Source organism: Stylophora pistillata, chromosome 3 (assembly GCF_964205215.1).
Source record: "Stylophora pistillata chromosome 3, jaStyPist1.2, whole genome shotgun sequence".
NCBI classification, from domain to species: domain Eukaryota; kingdom Metazoa; phylum Cnidaria; class Anthozoa; order Scleractinia; family Pocilloporidae; genus Stylophora; species Stylophora pistillata.
The window spans coordinates 14,570,123-14,591,004 of NC_142521.1; the positions used below are offsets into that span (position 1 = coordinate 14,570,123).

At 38.8% G+C, this 20,882-nt stretch overlaps 2 protein-coding genes across 7 annotated transcripts; both read right to left on the reverse strand.

The window, feature by feature from the left end:
* Positions 1 to 4,148: 4,148 nt before the first annotated feature.
* On the reverse strand, positions 4,149 to 11,007 carry LOC111331007 (uncharacterized). Of its 2 annotated transcripts, XM_088752572.1 has the most exons (9): positions 10,955 to 11,007; positions 10,638 to 10,691; positions 10,410 to 10,533; positions 8,450 to 8,533; positions 8,029 to 8,157; positions 6,664 to 7,143; positions 6,235 to 6,306; positions 5,611 to 5,739; positions 4,149 to 5,161 (listed from the first exon to the last, which is right to left on the reverse strand). In XM_088752572.1, exons 3-9 carry the CDS (start codon positions 10,455 to 10,457, stop codon positions 5,072 to 5,074), a joined length of 1,032 nt encoding a protein of 343 aa, XP_088608698.1. In that variant the 5' UTR covers positions 10,458 to 10,533; positions 10,638 to 10,691; positions 10,955 to 11,007; the 3' UTR covers positions 4,149 to 5,071. The 2 variants fall into 2 exon arrangements, with proteins under 2 accessions (XP_088608698.1, XP_088608699.1); XM_088752573.1 differs by lacking the exons at positions 10,638 to 10,691; positions 10,955 to 11,007 and having other exon boundaries at positions 8,450 to 8,620; positions 10,410 to 10,526.
* A 2,497-nt stretch (positions 11,008 to 13,504) lies between these two features.
* On the reverse strand, positions 13,505 to 19,472 carry LOC111330974 (uncharacterized). 5 transcript variants are annotated; one of them, XM_088752558.1, is made up of 12 exons: positions 19,336 to 19,472; positions 19,139 to 19,234; positions 17,771 to 18,058; positions 17,340 to 17,392; positions 17,001 to 17,054; positions 16,823 to 16,906; positions 16,582 to 16,665; positions 16,331 to 16,405; positions 15,483 to 15,983; positions 14,988 to 15,059; positions 14,349 to 14,477; positions 13,505 to 13,874 (listed from the first exon to the last, which is right to left on the reverse strand). In XM_088752558.1, exons 2-12 carry the CDS (start codon positions 19,167 to 19,169, stop codon positions 13,773 to 13,775), a joined length of 1,473 nt encoding a protein of 490 aa, XP_088608684.1. In that variant the 5' UTR covers positions 19,170 to 19,234; positions 19,336 to 19,472; the 3' UTR covers positions 13,505 to 13,772. The 5 variants fall into 5 exon arrangements, with proteins under 5 accessions (XP_088608684.1, XP_088608681.1, XP_088608686.1 ...); XM_088752555.1 differs by having other exon boundaries at positions 17,771 to 18,061; XM_088752560.1 differs by having other exon boundaries at positions 19,139 to 19,181; positions 19,336 to 19,455.
* Positions 19,473 to 20,882: the final 1,410 nt, after the last annotated feature.

Below are 20,882 nucleotides of genomic sequence, written 5' to 3' on the forward strand. Positions count from 1 at the left end.
GTGAACCTGAGAGTCAACTTTCCAATTGTTTATATCAATCCGCTAAATTTTTAACCGGGCTCAATCGTTGAAACATGTCTTTATTTGTGCAGCAAATTGTTTAGGTTCTCAGTGGCTGATGAGGTCGATAAATGAGTAAACTTAACAATCTTTAAGTAAATAGTTTTGATTGTATACAAATCGCATTAGATCACGAATGTTTGTTTGATCGTGCTAATGGTTTATTATTTCCACTTATATCTGTATGGAACAGAAAAATTAACAAGTAAGAGTGACATCGAAACTTCCATATCAGTTTCAGTTTCGAGATAAAGAATTCTGCGGTCTTGACACAAATCTATGCTGGTCAATCAAAGGTGAAATAAAAACTAAGTAAATAGTCTTATCATAACCTCTGCGTAAACATCATCTGTGTTACCCGGACGAGGTTCATTAAGAAAGTAACTGTTTTATTCAGCTCTATAAATTTCTCTAAAGAATTTTAGTCATTGGTGTGTCCACTCTATAAAGTAATTTCTGAAATTTCCGCCCGGAGTTACAGTTGAATAATTACCGGGCTTCCCCGTAGAGTTAAGGGTATTTTTCCCTGGTTTATGTATCGATTTCCGTTCGAAAAACATCGATTATGGATCGAAAATTGTCGAAAGCTTGGAAAGCTTCCAGGTACACGTTTAGCGGAGAAATGCCTTCTTTTAGATTAATATACAGGTGCGTGGTAATCTAATTTTCTCCGGATAGATTCCTTCATTGGACTAAGCTAAGATTTGCGTAGTTACTGTTGGTTATTCTTCAACTTCACTTTAACTTCCTTTTTCGTAAACGCCTCCACAAAGACAAGAATCCCCCCTTACTTTAAGGGGGAATACCCCTCTTTAATTTAAGATTTTAATGGCTCAGTTAAATAGCTTACTAAGATGGACCGACCTATCTGCGAAGAAATCATTCTCCTTCAAGCCCTTTGAAACAGAGACAAAAACAAATCGTTACACTGGGTATTAGAATCTGGTTCCAAAAAGCGACAAAACAATTACGATAGTCCTGTGGCTAAGACTACCGGACTGAGGGGGACCCTGTGCTCAAGAAGAAGCTGAGTGATCTCCAGATCAACTCAACACAGGCATGAGGTAGCTGCTGATGTCTTGACCATATAAGGATCGACACTCGGTGAAATATATTTTATACAAGGCCAAAAGATTAAGAAAAACTTAAAATGTTTGAACCAAACGTTTTCGGGTGTTTGCCATCATCAGGGTATTTTTAACCCTGATGATGGCAAACAGCCGAAAACGTTTGGTATAGAATATGCTTTACTAAGTGAACTTTATGGACACTCGGTGAAATGTTTCTGTAATTTATTTCACGATTGGTTCATGCTTTAAGTGTGCACTATATATGTCTTATTAACCAAGCGCGAGGGCCTTGCTAGGAGAATATCGGCCCGAGGTCTTGACAGTACGGACCATATAGCATATAGCAGACCGTTGCAGTAGCCTAATCGTGACATTATAATAGCCTGTACAATGGACTTCCTATTGTCATATGATAGATACTTTCTAATACGCCGGATGTGGTATAGATGATAATAAATAGCCTGACATATGCTGTTAATATGTGTGGTCATATTCATTTTTGCATCAAGCCAAACACCAAGATTTCTAACAGAACAGACAGCAGAAACCCTTAACTCACCTACTTGCAAGTCATTTATCGTAACCTTATTTAATTGTGCGCGTGTACCTATAATAAGAAACTCAGTCTTAGCAGCGTTCAGCTGAAGTTTGTCTTGGGCCATCCAGGTTCTTATATCCCTGATGCAAGCTTGTAAGGCATCATCAGCAGCCGCCTCGGTAGCTGAGCCATCTGGCTTAAATGAGATATAGAGCTGTGTATCATCAGCGTATGTGTGAACATTAGGGAGATGGGATTCAACAACATCGAAGAGCTTACTTGCGTATAGTGTGAAGAGCAAGGGACCTAAACATGACCCTGAGGTACCCCTTGAGGCAGATCAAAGTCACTCGAATAGCTCCCGTTAATCAGGATTCGCTGTTTCCTGTTTGATAAATACGAGTGAAACCATTTAAGAGCGGTACCTGTAATTCCATACGTCACATACAGGTGATTCAACAACACTTGGTGGTCAATCGTGTCGAATGCTGCACTCAGATCTAACAATACCAAAAGAGTAACTCGTTGATTGTCCATTGCAGCTAGTATGTCGTTCTGTATCTTCAATAGGGCAGTCTCTGTGCTGTGACCCAGTCGATAGGCTGACACGAAGGTGGGATACAAGCCCGACTGAGTAACATGATCAGTCATCGGATCATAGACTGCCCTTTCGATTAATTTAGAGAGGTATTGCAGATTACTCACAGGTCTTAAATTGGATAGGGAAGTCTCTTGCTTAGTCTTCTTCGGTCTTGGATCCACGAGGACCGTTTTCCAATCAAATGGAAAACGTCCCAAGGAAAGAGAAGAATTCACGACATTAGTGATGATAGGGAGAAGCGTATCAGACATGCCGACTACTAAGTTGGTCGGCATAGGATCGAGTTGGCAGCTTTTCTTCGATGATCTACTGACCAGCTTCCTCATATCTTCCACAGAGTACGTATTGAAATGATCAAGTTTCTTATCCCCTGTAAACACTTTATCCTCAGACACCGCTCCAGGATAAAGAGTACACGCATCAAGCTCAGCCCGAATTTTTGCAATCTTACCGTCAAAAAACCGCCCAATGTCATTGGCTAAGATTGAATTATCCGTGTATTCTGGAAAACACAACTCGTTCCTCGGAAGTAACAGTGATCGAGTAGCCCTGAATAGCCTTCCTTGGTCTTGACTATTGTCGTTAACGAAGTCTGAGTAGAAAGCCCGCTTAGCCCGTGTGCTTATATAAGTGACGTGGTTCTTAAGTTTCTTGAATGCCAACAAATCTTCCTGTGATCGTGTTCTTCTCCATCTCATAATTAAGAATTATGTAGTTAAGGCTAGTGATATTTTTTCATAAAAAGAGAATTGTAACTTGTAAGATGTTAGACTCCGGGTCGTATCATTATCATTATTGTTTTTCTTAGATTTTTAGTTGACATTTTAATGCACTTTTGGATCCTCGAGCATTTTATCACATTGTTAACATTTTTGGTGATTATTGTGAATAAAGGTTATTTCTAAACATCTTTTAAATTAGGAAACTTATTGCTGGCGAGCCCTAGCGAGGCAGCAGCCTATTTTTTACAATAGCGAGAAAGAGCCAAAATTTGTCGAATGGAAGATCGGAGACGTGCGCAGTTGATTGTGTTTTTTATATCCGGGATACTTGTGATGACATCAGGTAAAATGCACGTGGAAATGCCCGTTGAGGTAAATAATTCGACCACTGAGTTACATTGCTGGTTGAGACTAAAGAAAAGCTTGCAATCATAGATTCAAATTGTGGATCACTCGTTGAAGCTAACTATTCAACAAAATGTGGGTCGCTCGTTAGCTAACCATTCAACTACAAACTCAAATGACTGTTTAGGCTTTGAGACAAATTCTGAGTCGATTTCGTCCGTGGAGAGCATCTATTCGAGCGTCGAGTCCAATTGTTTTTCAACCTTTGAGTCAAAAGAGAACTTCTCCAACACAGCATTAAGTTTTCGTTTGCTCAATGACGGTTAACATTCCTCAAAATGTGTTGGTCTTGCCGAAATGCCGTTCGCGAGTTTTGAAAAACTAAAGCTTGATTGTGATATATACGAAATAAATATGGAGAGCGCCGACAAGGCTGATGAATGCGAATGACACCCTTTGTTGCCTTTCCTTTTGTTCAGCATTGATGAATACTTTAACAACATACAGGCAGGTAATTGTTAATTTTAGAAATGTCACTTTGACCACTTTAAGTGAATCAAATGGTTCATTTTATACTTTTGACCCTCATGCTAGAAACGGTGATGGTATGCCAAATTCACAGCAAGTCTATCAAATTTAGGTGATTTAGGTGAACTTGGAACATTTTTTTTGTTCTTTAGCGAATGAGGAGACATGTAAGTGTTTTGAAATTATCCCTCTGACGCTAGCATCTACTTTCACATAAATCGAAACTACAAGCCATTTATAAATATCACATAAGATGAAATCTAATGAAAAGCAATTCTAAAAGATAGGTCTTTAAGATTTATTTTAAAGTATCGATTGTCTCCTATTACGTAGACCCTGGCATGGGGTAGCTTGCTACATAGTTTCCGAGTAGCCACCGAAAAAGCATGTTCTTCATCATTACTTGACGAGGGAATTCCGCATTACATTGCACGCGAAAACCGATATCGCACGATTCGTGCGATATCGGTTTTCAGGTGCAATGTAATGCGGAATTCACGAGTGAAGTAATGGATTTTCCTTGAATCGCGTAACGAAATAAAAATGAGAAAAAAAAGAAACAGCATTACTTAAAATTGTTATGTTTACGTAGATGCGAAACAACAGTTAACAACACTTAGCCTCGTTTTCAACTCGCAGTTCAACAGTAAATACCTCGCTTCGTTAACCAATCAGAATGCGAGATTTTATTCATTGATGCGATTCTAGGGTCAGGACATTTGGTAGTTGTCAAGGTAAACCTTTAGAAGATCTGATATTATTGCATTGTTACCTATAATACATGTATATTTCAAATGTCAATAAAATAACTTTAAAAAGTCAAATTTAACCCGTTACCAATGCAAAAAACTGTTAGATGTAATATGAGAGTATCTTGGTATGTTGTATAAAAGCCTAGCTGCTCAATTTTGAAGTCTGCGTAATTTCACCAATGGAACCTTATCATCGTCAAGTTCATATCGGGTTTGGCTTAGATCCAATTTATTGAGGCATTTTTACTCCCTTTGCAATAAAGCACTACTAACCAGCAATCTGCTACAATATGACTTTGTTCGTTTGCAGTAATTCTTTGTTGACTTTGTACGTTTGCTAGATATTGTCAACCTTGTGCCTTTTGCTAGATATTCATTGACTTTGTGCGTTTGCTAGATTTTCGTCGACTAGTCACCTTATGCCATGTGCGATTGAATCATCCTTCTTGAGCCATTCAAGAATCCCTGTGATTCATTGCTGAGTATGACATAAGGCGGCACAGATTTTCTTCGCTTCTTTTTTTTCCGAAGAAGGTCTTCTTCATCTGTAAGAGAAGAAGCATTTACTCTATGGCAAATAATATAGAAACAAGTTGACGAGACTGATACTGGAAAAGAGGGAATGGCTGTTCAGCTTATTCGGTTTTCTTCTTCACTATTTTTTACTCTATAACTCGGTAAAATTGCCAGTTCATTGACGTTAGCTAGGCCTCAATCTTTCTCACTCGAAAACCAACAAACAGACGGACGAAGTGAAAAGTCTTTTGCCAGAATTTTTCCCAGTTTCTGAATTACAAAGTAAGCCAGAGTAAATCGGATATAAATCAATCTGTTACACGCAATTTCCCGAAATTTTCGTTAACCTTCCCTGATGATTTGTTACATTTGTACACCCAGATGCAGAGGGGTATTGAGGGGGTAAAAGCGCGGTGAGACTGAGTGGGTCTTCCATCCGGACCATTAGAGAATAAGTTAAACATCTTGCGGGACCTACATTTGTAAAACGCCTTCCGAACTTTTTATCCTTTCTCATAGTTTTTGCCACTGGACTGGTGTTCTGTTCACCTAGCCTGACCCTGGATTTGGGTTGAGCAATTGGGTCTGTACATTTTCGCCTCGAGTCCTATGTAGCAGAGTAAAAAAAATGTTGTCAGGAGTGAATAGGGTCATGTCTTCAGGGCTGCCAAACGTAAAGAACTGCTTGATAACAAGGGTGTATCTGCGAATTTTTGATGGATGGGTCCAAACTTTCTTTCTGAAAGCACGATTTTTCCGCTAGCGCCTTGATGAGCAAGAAATATTTAAAGATAAGAGAAATTGAATATTTAAACTTGATTGAAAAGATGCGATCCTATTGTTGGAAAAACTTTGGTTTCACAGAAGTAATGAGAGTACCCAGAAGTCACGTGCGTGGTCTAAATCCCCATGACCGCTAATCTGGATCCGCCACTGAGTAAGTTTTCAATGCGACGAAGACCAGAAAAAAACAAAGGAACAAACAGTTCTCAGATCAAACAAAGAGAGGATGAATATAAACATGTATTATAGTTTTGTCCTATGAGAGCTTTATTTCAACCTCGAATTTTTTCGAAAAGCAATTTATCGACTTATTCATTACCTTTTCAGAATAACAAGTCGCCCCACATGGTGCAGAATAGGAAGATGGAGGAAGACTTTCAGGTTGCAGTGCCTAAAGACATAAAAAACAGGATTTTTTAAAACTTATATGTTGTGTTTTAGCTATCAATTCTTAGTACTCTCCAATGTTGAAAAATTTCGATAAAAGCCCACTACCTAACTACCCAGCTTTGCTCTGTTAAAAAGATGAAACGGAAACTATTAGATTATCAGACTTAGATATCTTTCGATTATGTTTTCTTTACCAAATAATTCCTTTCGTTATGAAACAAAATAGTGCAGATCAAAGGGTCTGTTCGAATCTCCTTGAAAGCACTTCGGATCTCTTTTCTTTCCTAGAATTTCCACACGTATCAATATAGATTTAAAAGCGACATTTTTCAATTAATTAACATGCAGGTATCCTTACCGGTGAGAACAGACCTTTCCACAGATTTTCAAGTTTATCAACCTCTCTCTGTCGGTTGGTCTGAAGTTTTTGGAGTTTACCAAAATCCTTTTTCTCTTCGTCTGTCATTTCTTCTTGTGCCGTTGCCAAATCCTCAACTCGGTGCACCAAATCGTTGTGTTCCGCTCTGATACCGTGATACGCAAAATCATAAAATTCCCGTTTCACCTTTTCGCTGCATTTAAAAGTCTCGGCCGCCATTGAAAGGACAGAGCTGTATAACTCTTGCAGACTTACACTGAGTCTTTTTAAAAGGTCTAGTGTCACAGGAACTCTCAGTTTGTCTTCCTTTACTTCTGGCACTTGCAAAAGAGACGTCACTTTTCTATGGAGTTGTTGGTTGAGGTCTTTCAGCTTTTCATCAACTTCACGCGCGGCATCATCTCTGGTATCTTCTGAATCATTCTCTCTGTGTGACATATCAAAGTTGTCCTCCAAATCCTGCAAAAATGAATAGAACACTCTTTATCATCGGAAAAACGAACGAATGTGAGACAGAGATAGATAACAGAAAACAGTGTCTGTAAAAACTTATCTATTTAGCCGGCCGGGCTAAAACTATTGAAAAGACGCGACGCTCGCCACAAATGACTAATATATTTGCGTCATTGACCAAGCTTGTTCAGTCAAGATGGCTGGATATTGGCCGAGTCCTTTTTTTTTTGCGTTTTTGTTTATTTCGACGAGAGCCGGGAGAGAAAACCAACTGTGTTTGTAGCACAGTGTACCTAAGAGGCTCGTTTAATTGTTTCTTTGTTTTGACTGTCTTTAGCCGCTTTTTGCGACTTCGTCGCGTTTCAAGAGTTACGAACTTTGTAAGTCCGCCCCCACACACTTTTTATCTTGCGCAGTATCAAAGTAGGCAGTCCCGAGCGGGCAAGATGGCCCCATCTTATCCGCTCGGCCAGCCAATCAGAACAAAGGATTCGCTCCATCTTGACCACGGGCACTGCCAGCTATATAATAACTGTACATGTCCTTAGAAAATACCATCCAGGAGAGTAATACTTTTGGCGGGCTTTGATTGGCTGGTTCGGAGGTGATTAGTGAGCACCATTCACCACCGAGAGGGTAAAATCGCGCGTCAAGAGTTTGATTTATTTGATATTGACAGAAATAAACTTATTTGTTTAGCATCTGTTTGGTATACACTAAAACAATCATTCACCTCAATGTTAGTGAAAGTGGTGGGTATTTACTTCCCACCTTAGGGTGCCAGGTAAGTAAGGGGTAGCGAACACTTGTTTTATGCTATTGAGCTTCGAGCTACGCGCGACGGTTTAAGGGAACATGAACAAGTACACATCAGAAAATATGATTACCAACCTCTTGAGCGTGAGAAGTCTTGAAGTCTTGAAGTTGTTGTTTTACCATGGCCAGTTTTTGCTCCAATTCCAGATTCCCTTGTGTTATACTCTGATTTTCCTTATTAAGCTCCTGGGTTCTGTCTAGAAACTGGTGGCGTTGTTAAGTGGTGAAAATATAAATTCCTTTCAATTTAGTAATAGATACCTCCGCTAAGAATCAGGAGAAATGCATTTTCTCAAAGCATTTTGTACCTCTTTTTCCAAGAGTTCAGATATCAGCAGAAATTTTGCGTAACAACTTCTGAACAATTTCATCGCATTTAGCAATATTATTACAGGAAAATGAAATTCAACCATATTAAATCGGATCAAGCTTCGAGGTACGCGCGACGGCCTAGAGGACTATGAACACGAACAGATCAGAAAATATGGTTACCAACCTTTTGAGAAGTGTCTTGAAGTTGTTGTTTTACTCTGGTCAGTTCCTCCTCCAGTTCCAGATTTCTTGTGTACAATTTCTGGTTCTGTTTTATCAAACAGTACAACATACACCGTTCTTTATCATTATGTCTGTATCAGATTGAGGGAAAGGTTTCGACAATGTCTTCGTCCTTTAACAAAGAACTTTATGTCACCGTGGTGAACAGATTGGAAACGTATAACCTAAGTTAAGGTCTGTAATTATTTAACAACCTTTTCTAAAGTTCGATAAGGCCTTCGTGTTATGATCTGATTTTCCCTTTCGAGCTCCTGGATTCTGACTTGCAACTGGTGGCGTTGTTTATTAGTAGAAATATAAATCCTTTTTGGCTAGAAATAAATATCTTCGCTTAGAATCAGGAGAGATATTTTTTTCTCAAAGAATTTCGTACTTCTTTTTTCAAGAGTTCCCAGTTTTTTCCCATTTCATTCATTCTATTTTCTGTCTGAGAATACTGAGATATCAGAAGAAAGTTTCCAGGAACAATTTCTGAACAATTCTGACTCATTTAGCGATATCGTTACAGGAGGGTCTGAATGGGGTTAACCGTTAGCCGTAATTAAATTTTAACCGTTATCTAACCACCAAATAAAATCTCGAGATCTTTTGTTGAGTGTTGAGTCTGATGTGTTATGCGTTTATGTGTTCTGGTGGCGAGAATAACAATCGATACCGGAAGTGTCGAAAGAGTCGGCATAATTTGTCGCATGGATGTCGTTGCGCGAGTTGACAGACGTTTTGTATGGCGCGCCGAAGCGGACAAAAATACTTGTGTACGGATATATAAGACTTGTTTTGTAAATTTTAAGACTTAATGCGGAAATATAAACTTGTTTTGTAAAATATACGACTTGTTGCGGAAACATAAAACTTGTTTTGTAAAATATACGATTTGTTGCGAAAATAACACTTGTTTTGTAAAATGTACGACTTTGTATAAATATAATACTTTAACAGCGCCAGCGATTTGAGTGTTCAGCGGTAAGTGGAACACAGCCCACTGTTCCTCGAGCCTCAAAAAACTGAGATGGCGGATGCGTTAAGAGCTTTTCTTGGAGTGTTAGAACTTGCAAAACAAATTTGCGAGGACGTTAGACGAAACTTGTTTGTGGCAGATAAAGAAGCAGGTGAAAACCTGAGGAATAACTCTGTTCAACTTATCATCGCACTCGTCATTTGAATTTGGCGCGAACAAAGCAACTAATCGGCGTGCGCCCTGCTGCAAAGCAGCTAACCACGAACAGTGGGCGCTCTTAAAGTATTATTTTTCACCGCGAGCAAGTCTTATCTGCAACAAGTCTCATATTTTACAAAACAAGTCTTATATTTTCGCAACGAGTGGTATATTTTACAAAACAAGTCTTACATTTCTGCAACAAGTCTTGTATTTTACAAAACAAGTTTATATTTCCGCAACAAGTCGTATATTTTACAAAACAAGTTTCATATTTTCGCAACAAGTCGTATATTTTATAATTACAAAACAAGTCTTACATATCCATACACAAGTATTTTTGTCCGCTTCGGCGCGCCATAGTTATGACAGCTCTACTATTCTACGACTTTCTGATTTCTTTCCGGCTATAGTTCACCGAGAGTCTACACACACAAAAATACTTTTTCATCTCAAATTTTCCTTAAGACTTTCAGTATGTCTTACAACGATGGGATTTAATATTTTACTTCTTAGAACAATAGCAATTAATTTTTAACAATTCCTGTTAATCGTAATGGAAAAAAAATAACAGTTAGCCGTAAAAAAGCCAAAATATTAACCGTTAACCGTAAAAGCCACTACCACATTGAGACCATCTTAGGGGAAAATGAATTCACCCTTATCAGATCGGATTGAGCTTCGAGGTACGCGCGACGGTTTAGAGGAGCATAAACAAGAACAGATCAAAAGTATGATTACCAACCTCTTCAGCGCGAGAAGTGTCTTGAAGTTGTTTTTTTAATATAGCCATTTTTTTTTTTCAGTTCCAGATTCTCTTGCGTTATACTCTGATTTTCCTTTTCTAACTCCTGAATCTTGTCTTGCAACTGGTGGCGTTGTTTAGAAATAAAAATATAAATCCGTCTCAAGTTAGTAATAGATATATCTACTAAGAATCAGGAGAAACGCATTTTCTCAAAGAATTTCGTACCTCTTTTTTCAAAAGTCCCCAGTTTTTCTCCATCTCATTCATTCTATTTTCTATCTGAAATGAGATAACATATCGAGGGTCAAAATTTCTCATGCCCAGGACTCCTCTCCTGGCTAAACCCTTGCAAAGTTCAAACTTTTCTGGGAAGAACGCTGTTTCAGCTGTTATAAGGGACAAAAATTAAAGATAAAACGCATTTAATTAGTATACTTCTACTTTAAGTTTATGGTGATAAATTTAGGACAGACTCAAAGAGAGGTCTAAGGCCTTATCCTCTAGCATATATTGTTTTACGCCTATTTTTCTTTAGTATTTACTTGATTAGGGGAGTTTGCTCCTGGTTCTTCCTTCTCCGGTGAAGACAAGGACTCTGAAAAATAAAGTTGTGCAATGTCTTACAGGTATGGGGCTTGTATTTTAGCTTCTTGAAATGAAAGATATATATAGTTCATCCCTAATCGCTTGTTACCTATCGCTTTGACGAACACGGAGTAACATTACATACCCTGAAGTTTTTCAGCTACGTTCCTCAGTCCTATCCTTCTTAGAACTTCATCAAACTTTTCGACAGTAGCATCTTCTCCTCTCTCATTAATCCACCTTACAATGACCGCGATGCAGCATTCGTTAGTAGAAGCGCCTCTGTCACTCTCGATCGTGTCAATGGCAGCTTGTTGGAACTTAAGTTGTCGTGCTAGGTGTTTCCACTTGGTCCCAATCTCTTCGTGCGGTAGGTGATCATTCATAATGTCCTCTGTCATCCGAAGTTTCCTGCCGCACTTGTTCCTAGAATCACCTGTTAAAGGCAACATAACACAGAATTACACAGAGTGCATGCGAAGACCTACTTCTCGGCAAAATGGTTTTGGGAAAAATTAAAGTGCAGAAACGACCATGATAGACAGATGTTCTGACTTCTCGACGAAGTACGTCAGTAGTTTTTTTTTTATGCACTATTGATCGAGCGTGAGGTAAGGTTTTCAGGACACAAGAAAATGTTTTGTTTCCGTCATCTGGGTAGACCAAGACCGAATCCTCATCGACATCCGATTGGATAGTTTGGCGATTAAAGAGAAATAGTTACAACAGAAATTGCAATAGGAATAAAATTCTGCGCAGACGTGTTGATTAGGAGGCGAGCCCCCGATTACCTTGTTGACCCAAAATACATCAAGTATCTCATTCAGTGGTCATCCAAACGGGCAAATAGAACCCTTGACATAATCATGCTGTAGATACAATATTAGCATTATTATTACTTTGCTCGCAGCGCCCGTGGACAAGATGAAGCGAATCCTGTGTTTTGAGTGGCGGCCCGAGCGGGCAAAATGGGCCCATCTTGCCCGATCGGGATTACTCACATTGATCCGCGCATGAAAAATATAGTATAAGAACTACATTTGTAACCCTTGGACAATTTCGGCGATGGAAACGCAAAAAGCGGCAGAAGGTAGTCAAAACAAAGAAAATAGAAATGACTCTCACGAGTTGGTTGCACCACAAACACAGTTGGCTGTCTTTCCCGGCTCTAGACGTAAACAAGTCATTCTTAATTCTTAATATAACAAACTCTTTTTGCAATATACTAAATCCTTTATTAACCAAGCTTGTTCGGTCAAGATGGCTGAATTTTTAGCCTCGTTCATTTTTCGTATTTTTATGGATCTCGACTTCGATTCGGTCCATAAAAATGCAGAAAAAGAACTCGGCCAATATCCAACCATCTTGACCTCACGCTTGGTTAATAGCGCATATTTGTTTAGCATCCTTATCCCAGAGCAACCTTGGAACAGATTAATAAACTCCTCTTCTGTTAATTCTTAAGCAGGTTTGAATGATGACTGCTGACAATGCCTATTAAGCTATGATTGCCGTCTGAATGTTATGCAACACTATACGGAAGTTATTCGATAGGAAGATGTGGTCGACTTTGACACAAATTTATGCAGGTCAAAACTAAGGTGAGATATAAAGATAATTGATCTAATTACCTCTGCGGAAACATGATCTCTGCATACAACTGACGTGGTATACCTGCAGCCTCCAAAACTGAACGAGATTGCAACATATGCATCACCACACTGTTACAACGCCAGCATCATCATCAAAACGTTTGTTCGTGCGTAAAACCTAAGTCATTAAATTCTTTTTTAAAGCTGACCAGCCAGCTAAAGCCGACGCTTAGCCTCCTCACGTCCGTAGAAGAGAATTATGACACTTTTGACCGAGAATAACTATTAATCGTGGAATTCTTGAGCCTTTTTGCTGATACGAAGTCCAAGCGCCAAGAACAAAGAGATCAATGTCATAATAAGGCTGACAGTACAACTAATGCTGACTCCCACGAATCACTTTTCTGCAGAGAGCAACGATTGGTCTGTTTGGTTTTTGGTTCTGATTACTATCCCGGACTGACTTTTTTTCGCGTACAATTTGGGATGAATAAGCCCTTGTAAATTTTTAAAAAGACTGACAAAATTGCATAAGCCCGTTGTATGATCCGCAAACTCGAAAGACAACAACACCGAGATGAATACTCTGACCCCTAATTTGGACTCGTCACGCAACACTCACTCTCCCACGTCGTTGTGTGACAAGACCAAACAACGACCTGCTCGTAAGCTATGATAATGCTTACTGCCTCTCCTTCGTCACAAGCAAAGTCTTAATTATTATTCTGGCCGTTAAGGGCCAGAGGCAGAAATTCCGTTTGGGTTTTCCTGTGCAGGAAAATGCGCCTTGTCCCCAATAAGTGCCCTCATTTGGGGTACCAAGAGTAAATGAGGGCCCGCCCGGCCCGGACGCTAAATGGAATCATAAGGGTACATGTTACTTAAAATAATTTGCAGTCATGTAACCATCGTTAGTTTCTTTGTCTTAGCTCTTTTAATGCATTTACATCTGTATACTTTTTAAGTCTAAATTCTCGTGCGGGTTGGGCGTCTCGCATGGTCTCAGTGTCCCGTTCGCGTCAAAAAAGACAGGTCTTTAACATTGATTTACAAGTCTTAAATGTCTCTCAGCTAACTACTACAATGTGACTTAGTTTGCTAATACTGACTTTATGCGTTTGGTAGATTTTCGACGACCAGTCACCTAGTGTTATGTGCAATTTAACTATCTTTCCTAAACCATTCAAGAATTCCTGTGATTTATTGGCGAATAGGACATAAGGCGACACAGATTTTCTTCGCTTCCTTTTTTTCCGCTAAGGGTCTTCTTTGCAGTCTTTTTGATCTGTAAGAGAAGAATCATTTACTCCATGGCAAATAATGTAGAGGCACCATATGATGGAACCAATTGACAGGACTGATATTGGAAAAGGAGGAATGGTGTTTAACTTATTCGGTTTCTCTTTTTTACTATTTCTCACTCGATAACTTTATGAAACCATTTATTTTTTAGATATTCACTCGATAGAATTGCCAGTTCATTGACGTTTCTTAGACCTCAAAAGCCAGCAAACAGACAGAAAAAATAGAAAGTTTTTGCCAGAATTTTCCCCAGTTGAGTTACAAAGTGAGCCAGAGTATATCGGATATAAATCGATCTGTCACAAGCAATTTCCCAAATTTTCCATAACCTCCCCTGATAATTTGTTACGTTTGTACTCCCAGATACAGAGGGGTGTTGTGGGGGTAAAATGGTGAGACCGACTGGATCCTCTACCCGGACCATTAGAGAATTAATTTAACAGCTTACGGGACCTACTTTAGTAAAATACGTTCCAAACTTTTCATCCTCTCTCGTTGTTTCTGTCACTGGACTGGCAATCTGTTCACCTGGCCTGGCCTTAGGTTTGGACCTGGCGACTGGGTCTGTACATTGTCGTCTCAATTCCTATACAGTAGAGTAAAAAAATGTTCTGTTAAGAATGAATAAGGTCATGTCTTCAAGGCTGCCAAACGTCAAAAACGGCATGCAAACAAGGGTGGATCCGTAAATTTTTTGATAGGTAGGTCCAAAGTTTCATTCCGAAAATACAGTTTTTCCGCTAGAGCTTTAATGAGCAAGAGATATCTTAAGATAAGCGAAACTGAAATATTTAAACTTGATTGATAATACGCGATCCTATCGCTGGAAAAACTTTGAGAGGTGATTAAAATACCCAGAGGTCACGTGGGTAGCCCGCTGGATCCTCTTGACCGCTAATCTAAATCTGCTATTAGGTAAGTTCTCAAAGCGGCGAAGACCAGAAAAGAAACAAAGGAACAAGCAGTTTTCAGATCAAACAAAGAGTGGATGGAAATAAATATGTAAAAGAATTTCATCTTAGGAGAGCTTTATTTCTCAACCTCAACGTTTTTTGGAGAGCAATTTGTTAACTTCATTCATAAGCTCAACATTTACCTTTTCCCAATGACATGTCTTTCCGGGGACTCCACATGGTTCAGAGTAAGTAGAATGAGGAGTTCCTTCAGGCTGTATTTCATGAAGACATGAAAATTAACTTTTTGATATGAACTACGTTTTGTTCCTTGATATTTCTTGATCGTTGTTTTTTAATTATGAAATTGTTAGTTTGTATCCGATGTTAAAGTTTTTCGCTAAACATTCACTATAACCTATTCTTTCAAAAACGAAAATGGAGTTTTAGAAACAATAGACCCAAATACCGTGAGATTCTGTTGTATATACCAAAAAAGAGATTACAATCTCTTGTACCAAACAAATAAAAAACATCCTCTCGTTATGAAACAAAGCAGTACAGACCTCAAAGTCTTAGGTGCGAATCTTTTTGAAAGCACTGTGGATTTCTTTCTTTCTCTTTTTTTTTTTTTTTTTTAATCATAAAATGTCTCCGGGTGTTCCAATACAAATTTAAAAGCAAATTTTCATCCATACCGTTGAGAAAAGACCTCTCCACAGATTTTCCAATCTATTAACCTGTCTCTGCCGGTTGCTCTGATAATGTAGGAGTTTGCCAAACTCTTTTTTTTCTTCGTCGGTCATTTTATCTTGCGCCGTTGCCAAATCCTCAACTCGATGCACCGCGTCGTTGTGTTCCGCTCTGAGACCGTGATAAGCAAAGTCGTAAAACTCTCGTTTCACCTCCTCGCTGCATTTGCAAGTCTCAGCCACCATGGAGAGGACAGCGCTGTATAGCTCTTGTAGCCTTTTACTGATTTTTCCCAAGAGATCGAGCGTGACAGGAACTTTCAGTTTGTCTTCTTTTATTTCTGGCACTTCTAACACAGACGTTACATTTTTATAAAGGCGATCGTTGAGGTCTTTCAGCCTTTCGTTGATTTCACCCTCTTTGTCTGCTCTTTCTGGTTCAAGGTAATTTGTGATATCTTCTGAGTCATCTTCCCGGTGTGAAATGTCAAAGTTCTGGGCTAAATTCTTCAAATGTAAACAGAACGTTGAATGTCATCAGAAGGAAAAGTAGTGAGGTGAGTTACAATTTGCTCATAGCAGGATTAATGCGTAAATACTTAATTATAAGGCCGTGCGAGAACTCTTAAACAAGACGCACCGCTCGCCACACGCGTGACTATATTATTCTGTCGTTATCACCAGGAGTCTTTAGGTAATGACTAGTGGGTACTTATCTTTGTGCACGTGATTCGGGGATAAGCTAAAAAGCACGCCATACTTGTGAATATGCTCAAGAAATTTCTTTAAACCTGAGGACATACCCAACGAAAAATCGCCAAATTAAAAGGCGAATCAAGAAAACATCTGCTTACTTGCTCTGGCCTGTCTCCTCTTATTCCAGCCAAGTCCTCTTTCGGCTTCGAACTTCTGGTCTTCCACTTTTTACACTGTTCCATAGTAGATGAAATCAAAGCAAAAGTCTTCAGAATTAGGCTTTGCGAAAAACTCTTGGAGCATTGAGCAATTGTTACAAGGTGTCATTATATTGGAAATTATATGGCAAGGTATGTGTGTTGTCTAGAGAAGCAAGAACCAAAACAAAGCGTAAAATGTGGTTGCCAACCTCTAGAGAAGTGTCGTGAAGTTCTTGTTTCACTCTAGACAGCTCCTCTTCCAGTTGGTGAATTCTTGTACGTAATTTATTGCTCTGTTTTATCAAAAAGTACACAGGAAAATATTATTTTAGGTTTTGTTTTCCCCACACGGAGTATCCGTCGTTTGAGAAAGGATAGTTTATAACCATGCTTGAAGGAAACGCAAAAACAGAAAGGGAATGAGGAAATGGCTTTCAATTATTTACCAACCTCTTCTAAACTGTCTTGAAGCTTCACTGTCATACTCCACTTTTCCTTTTCTAGCTCTCGCTTTCTCACTTCCAGTTGATGGCACTATTTATTTATAAATGTAAATCCGTTAAAAGTTAGTAACACCTACTTCTGTTAAGAATCAGAAAAACTTAATTTTACCTCTGAAGTTTCTAACCTCTTTTTTCAAATGTTGGCAGGTTTTCTCAATGACATTAATTCCATTCACCATCTGCAGTAAGATAACAAATCAAACTTTAAATTTTCTCAAGCTGATGACTCCTCTATACGCTAACCTCTTGCATAGTTTAAACTTTTTTCGGGAAGAACGTTTCAGTTCTTACAGAGGAAAAAACTCTGAAAATGCTCTTAGAAACATTTTAGCTCGTTTTGCTCCATATCCTTCAGCTTTCGACTTATGGCCGTAGTCATCCTTGCATATAGGAAAGATTCTTAGAGAGATATAAACTAAGTCTTATCCTATTACACTTGTACTGCTTGAAGTTTAATTATTTACCTGCTTTGAGTCGTTTGTTCCTGGTTCGACATCCTCTCCTGATACCAAGAGACCTTAAAATAAAGTTGCATGGAGAATATCTTTCATTACCTACACTTTCATTTATAAGAAAAAAAACATATGTCATTCACTCTTTGTAAGACTTAAAAACGGGTGAAGTGCCGCATAAAAAATAACTCAACAAAAGTTGACACAATAGTGGAAATCATCCCTAGTCCCTTACTAAAAGTACCATAGCTTAGAGTTATACAGAGAGCACGAGTTAATACGCGCTAAGAGGTTTTTGTTCAGCGTATTTCGTTCATTTGTCTTCGTTCGACTTAGAAATGAGTCTAGTATATCATTAAGAATAAACTACCAATGTTTAGAACGTGAAACGAGATCATCCCTAATCGCGAGTCAGCTTCCGAATACGAAGTAACATTTCGTACCCTGAAGTATTTCAGCCACTTTTTTAAGCCTTATTTTGGTTAGAGCATCAGCGAGCCTTTCAATAGTAGCATCGTTTCCCTCCTGATTGATCCAGGCTACAATGACTGTGATGCAGCACTCATTGGTGACGCCCTTCTTGTCATTCTCAATCGTGCCAATAACAGCTTCTTGGAAATCTAGATGTCGTGCCAACTGTTTCCACTTGTCCCCAATCTTATCAGGCAATTGATGTTTGTGCATGACGTGTTCACTCATCAGTTTCCGGCTGCACTTAATGCTGGAACAACCTGCTAAAAGTACCGTAGCTTAGAGTTACACAGAGTACATGTTAATACGCGCTAACAGGTTTTGTTCAGCAAATTGGTTATAGTGAAAAAGTATGGAAGCGATAAAATTTTCCTGTATAAATAAAATCGCACTCAAAGATGTTCTTGAGGATCAGTGATCGATGATCTGTTGCTAGTACGCCAGTAGGCTATTCACGTATTATTAACCGAGCGGGAGGTAAAGCTGGTCGGGCGCTAGCAAAGCTTTTGTTTGCGTCATCTTGGTAGACGAGGACTGAACCCTTTCAAACATCTGAATGGCCAGCACAAACTCTGACATGTTAATTTAGAACAGTGTCCCCAATTACTTCTGCTGACCAAAATGATGTGAGGTATCTATTTTACTCGTTATTCAAATGAGCCGTGAATCATTGACATAATAAAGATGTAGGCTACGCTTTGTTTAACATCCTGATCCCCGAAAAAGTTTTCTTGTTTCTGCAGGATAGATAACACCACTTGTCTGCTAATTCTTAGGAAGAATTGAAAGATGATACTGCTGGTAATACGTTTTAAAGCTACAATTGTCTTTGACGGACCAAATATGGGGGAGAAAGCAATTCGATGATACGATATGCCGCAAACGATAACGATATACAGCGTAGAAAACTGTCAATTTTGCTGTCAGCGAACTGCATCTTAAGTAATTATATAGCTAAGAGACTCCGAATACGTGGAATGCCGGTTACGTATACTTTGAAGGGAATTGTCCCTTTGCCGTTCTTTATGCGGAAGTCAAGGGCAAAGGGGCAAAGTAGACTGAGCAACAACAAGGTTTTATACACGCACACGGAAACACTGAAGGAATATGATAAAATAGAAGATTGATCCGAAGAAAAAATATATTAACTGAACATTAAATACCTCACTCATATTTGATACATGCAATGCACATAATTAAAAAAAAAAAATAACCAAAATTTTCAACTCTACTGCTACAATGTAATTTCGCTAAGAGAAATTATCTACCGGAAATTATTGCGGCAATATTGGAACTTAGCTAAGATAGACCCTAACTAAATTCCGCTATGATGTACTTACCCATTTCTGAGGATTTAGAGATATTTTCCATGTGTCTTGTACCCTTCAAGATAGCGTGTCAAAGTAATCAGTTTCGTAGGAGTCAAACAGTATTGTCTGTCAGACAAAACAATATTAATATCTTAGGCAAGAGCTCGTACGAAAATTTTCATTTTAACTCAGGAGTTGTACATCTTTCAGACGGCCGTTTTGTTTACCTGTTTGAAAGGTAAATAACCTCTTCCAGGAAAACTGGAGAATCGCAAGGTGCACAATCTAGAGCTAAATGGAGCTAGCCAGAAATGATTTCCTTGTCGGATGTTGTCAAGCTAAGCCAGTCGTCATGTGACAGCAGGTCAGTGAACCGTTAACAACCAATGGGGTTTTTTAAATTAGAAGTTACAATGTCATCAGATTTCTATAAAAAAACTCATATGTGTTATTTTAGAGGAAAGAACGAAGAACGGCACACGTTTGTCAAGTCAGCATTTTCTTTCTCTTCTTTCGAAGATGGTTGACTGGAAGTAAACTGCTACAGTCGTTGGGATTAATCTCATAGTCACGAAAACCCCTCATACCTACACCAGCTTCTGAGAACTAGTGAAGACTCAAAACTGTCTTTAGTGTTTACAGATAATCATCCAGCCCAAATTATGAGATAGCTTGAGAGTCCACGCGAGCCTCGAAGGCGGTTACGAAAGGCGCGCGCACTTTCCGAGAAAAGACTGAGGAAAAGAGCACTTTTAATTATAAATGGTTGATAAACATATTAAATATATGTGGGATTGATACATGCTGCTTGGAACCGATCTAACATAATCAAAGTTGATTTTTGTTCCACGCCAGCTAATTAATTGATGAAAAATAATAAAATGGAATCGCGTACGGTGATGACTTGTATCAAGTCGTGCGTGACTCGCATCAACTCGCGGGTGACTTGTATCAATTCGTGGGTGACGCTTAAAATAACGTGAACCTGACAAGTTTTCAATTGTTTATGACTATCCACCAATTTTATAAAGCTCAGTCGCTACAAGATGCCTAATTTGTGTAGCAAATTGTCTAAGTTCTCAGTGGCCGAGGTCGATGGATAGGTAAACTTAACAATCCTTACTTAAATAGTTTTGATTGTATACAAATCGCATTAGATCACAAATGTTTGTTGGAGCGTGCTAGTGGTTTATTATTTTCACATATTTCTGTATAGGATAGAAAAATTAATAAAAAGAGTCACATCGAAACTTCCATGTTAGTTCCATTTTCGAATGGACACAAATATGCAGGTCAAGCAAAGGTGAGGTATAAAGCAAATTATTTTATCATAACCTCTGCGGAAACATCATCTCTGCCACCAGACGAGGTTTTCATTAAAAGCGTAACTGTTTTATTCGGCTCTATCATTTCTCTAAAAGATTTAAATCATTTATGTATCCACTGTATAAAGTAACTTGCCTGAAATTTCAGACCAGAGGTTACAGTTGGATAATTGCTGAGCTTCCCCTTACAGCAAAGGTGTTTTTCCCGGTTTTACAGTTTTATGTACTGAATTTCGGATCAAACGACATCGATCATGGATGACGAAAGTCTGGAAAGGTTCCAGGTTAAGCGGAGGAATACCTTCCTTTACATTAATGCAGAGGTGCTTAGTAATCTAATTTCCTTCGAATAGCTTTCTCCATTGGGGCTTAGTTAAGATTTGTACAGTGACCGTTGGTTATCCTTCAATTTACTTTAACTTTCTCTTTCGTGGACGCCTCCGCAAAAA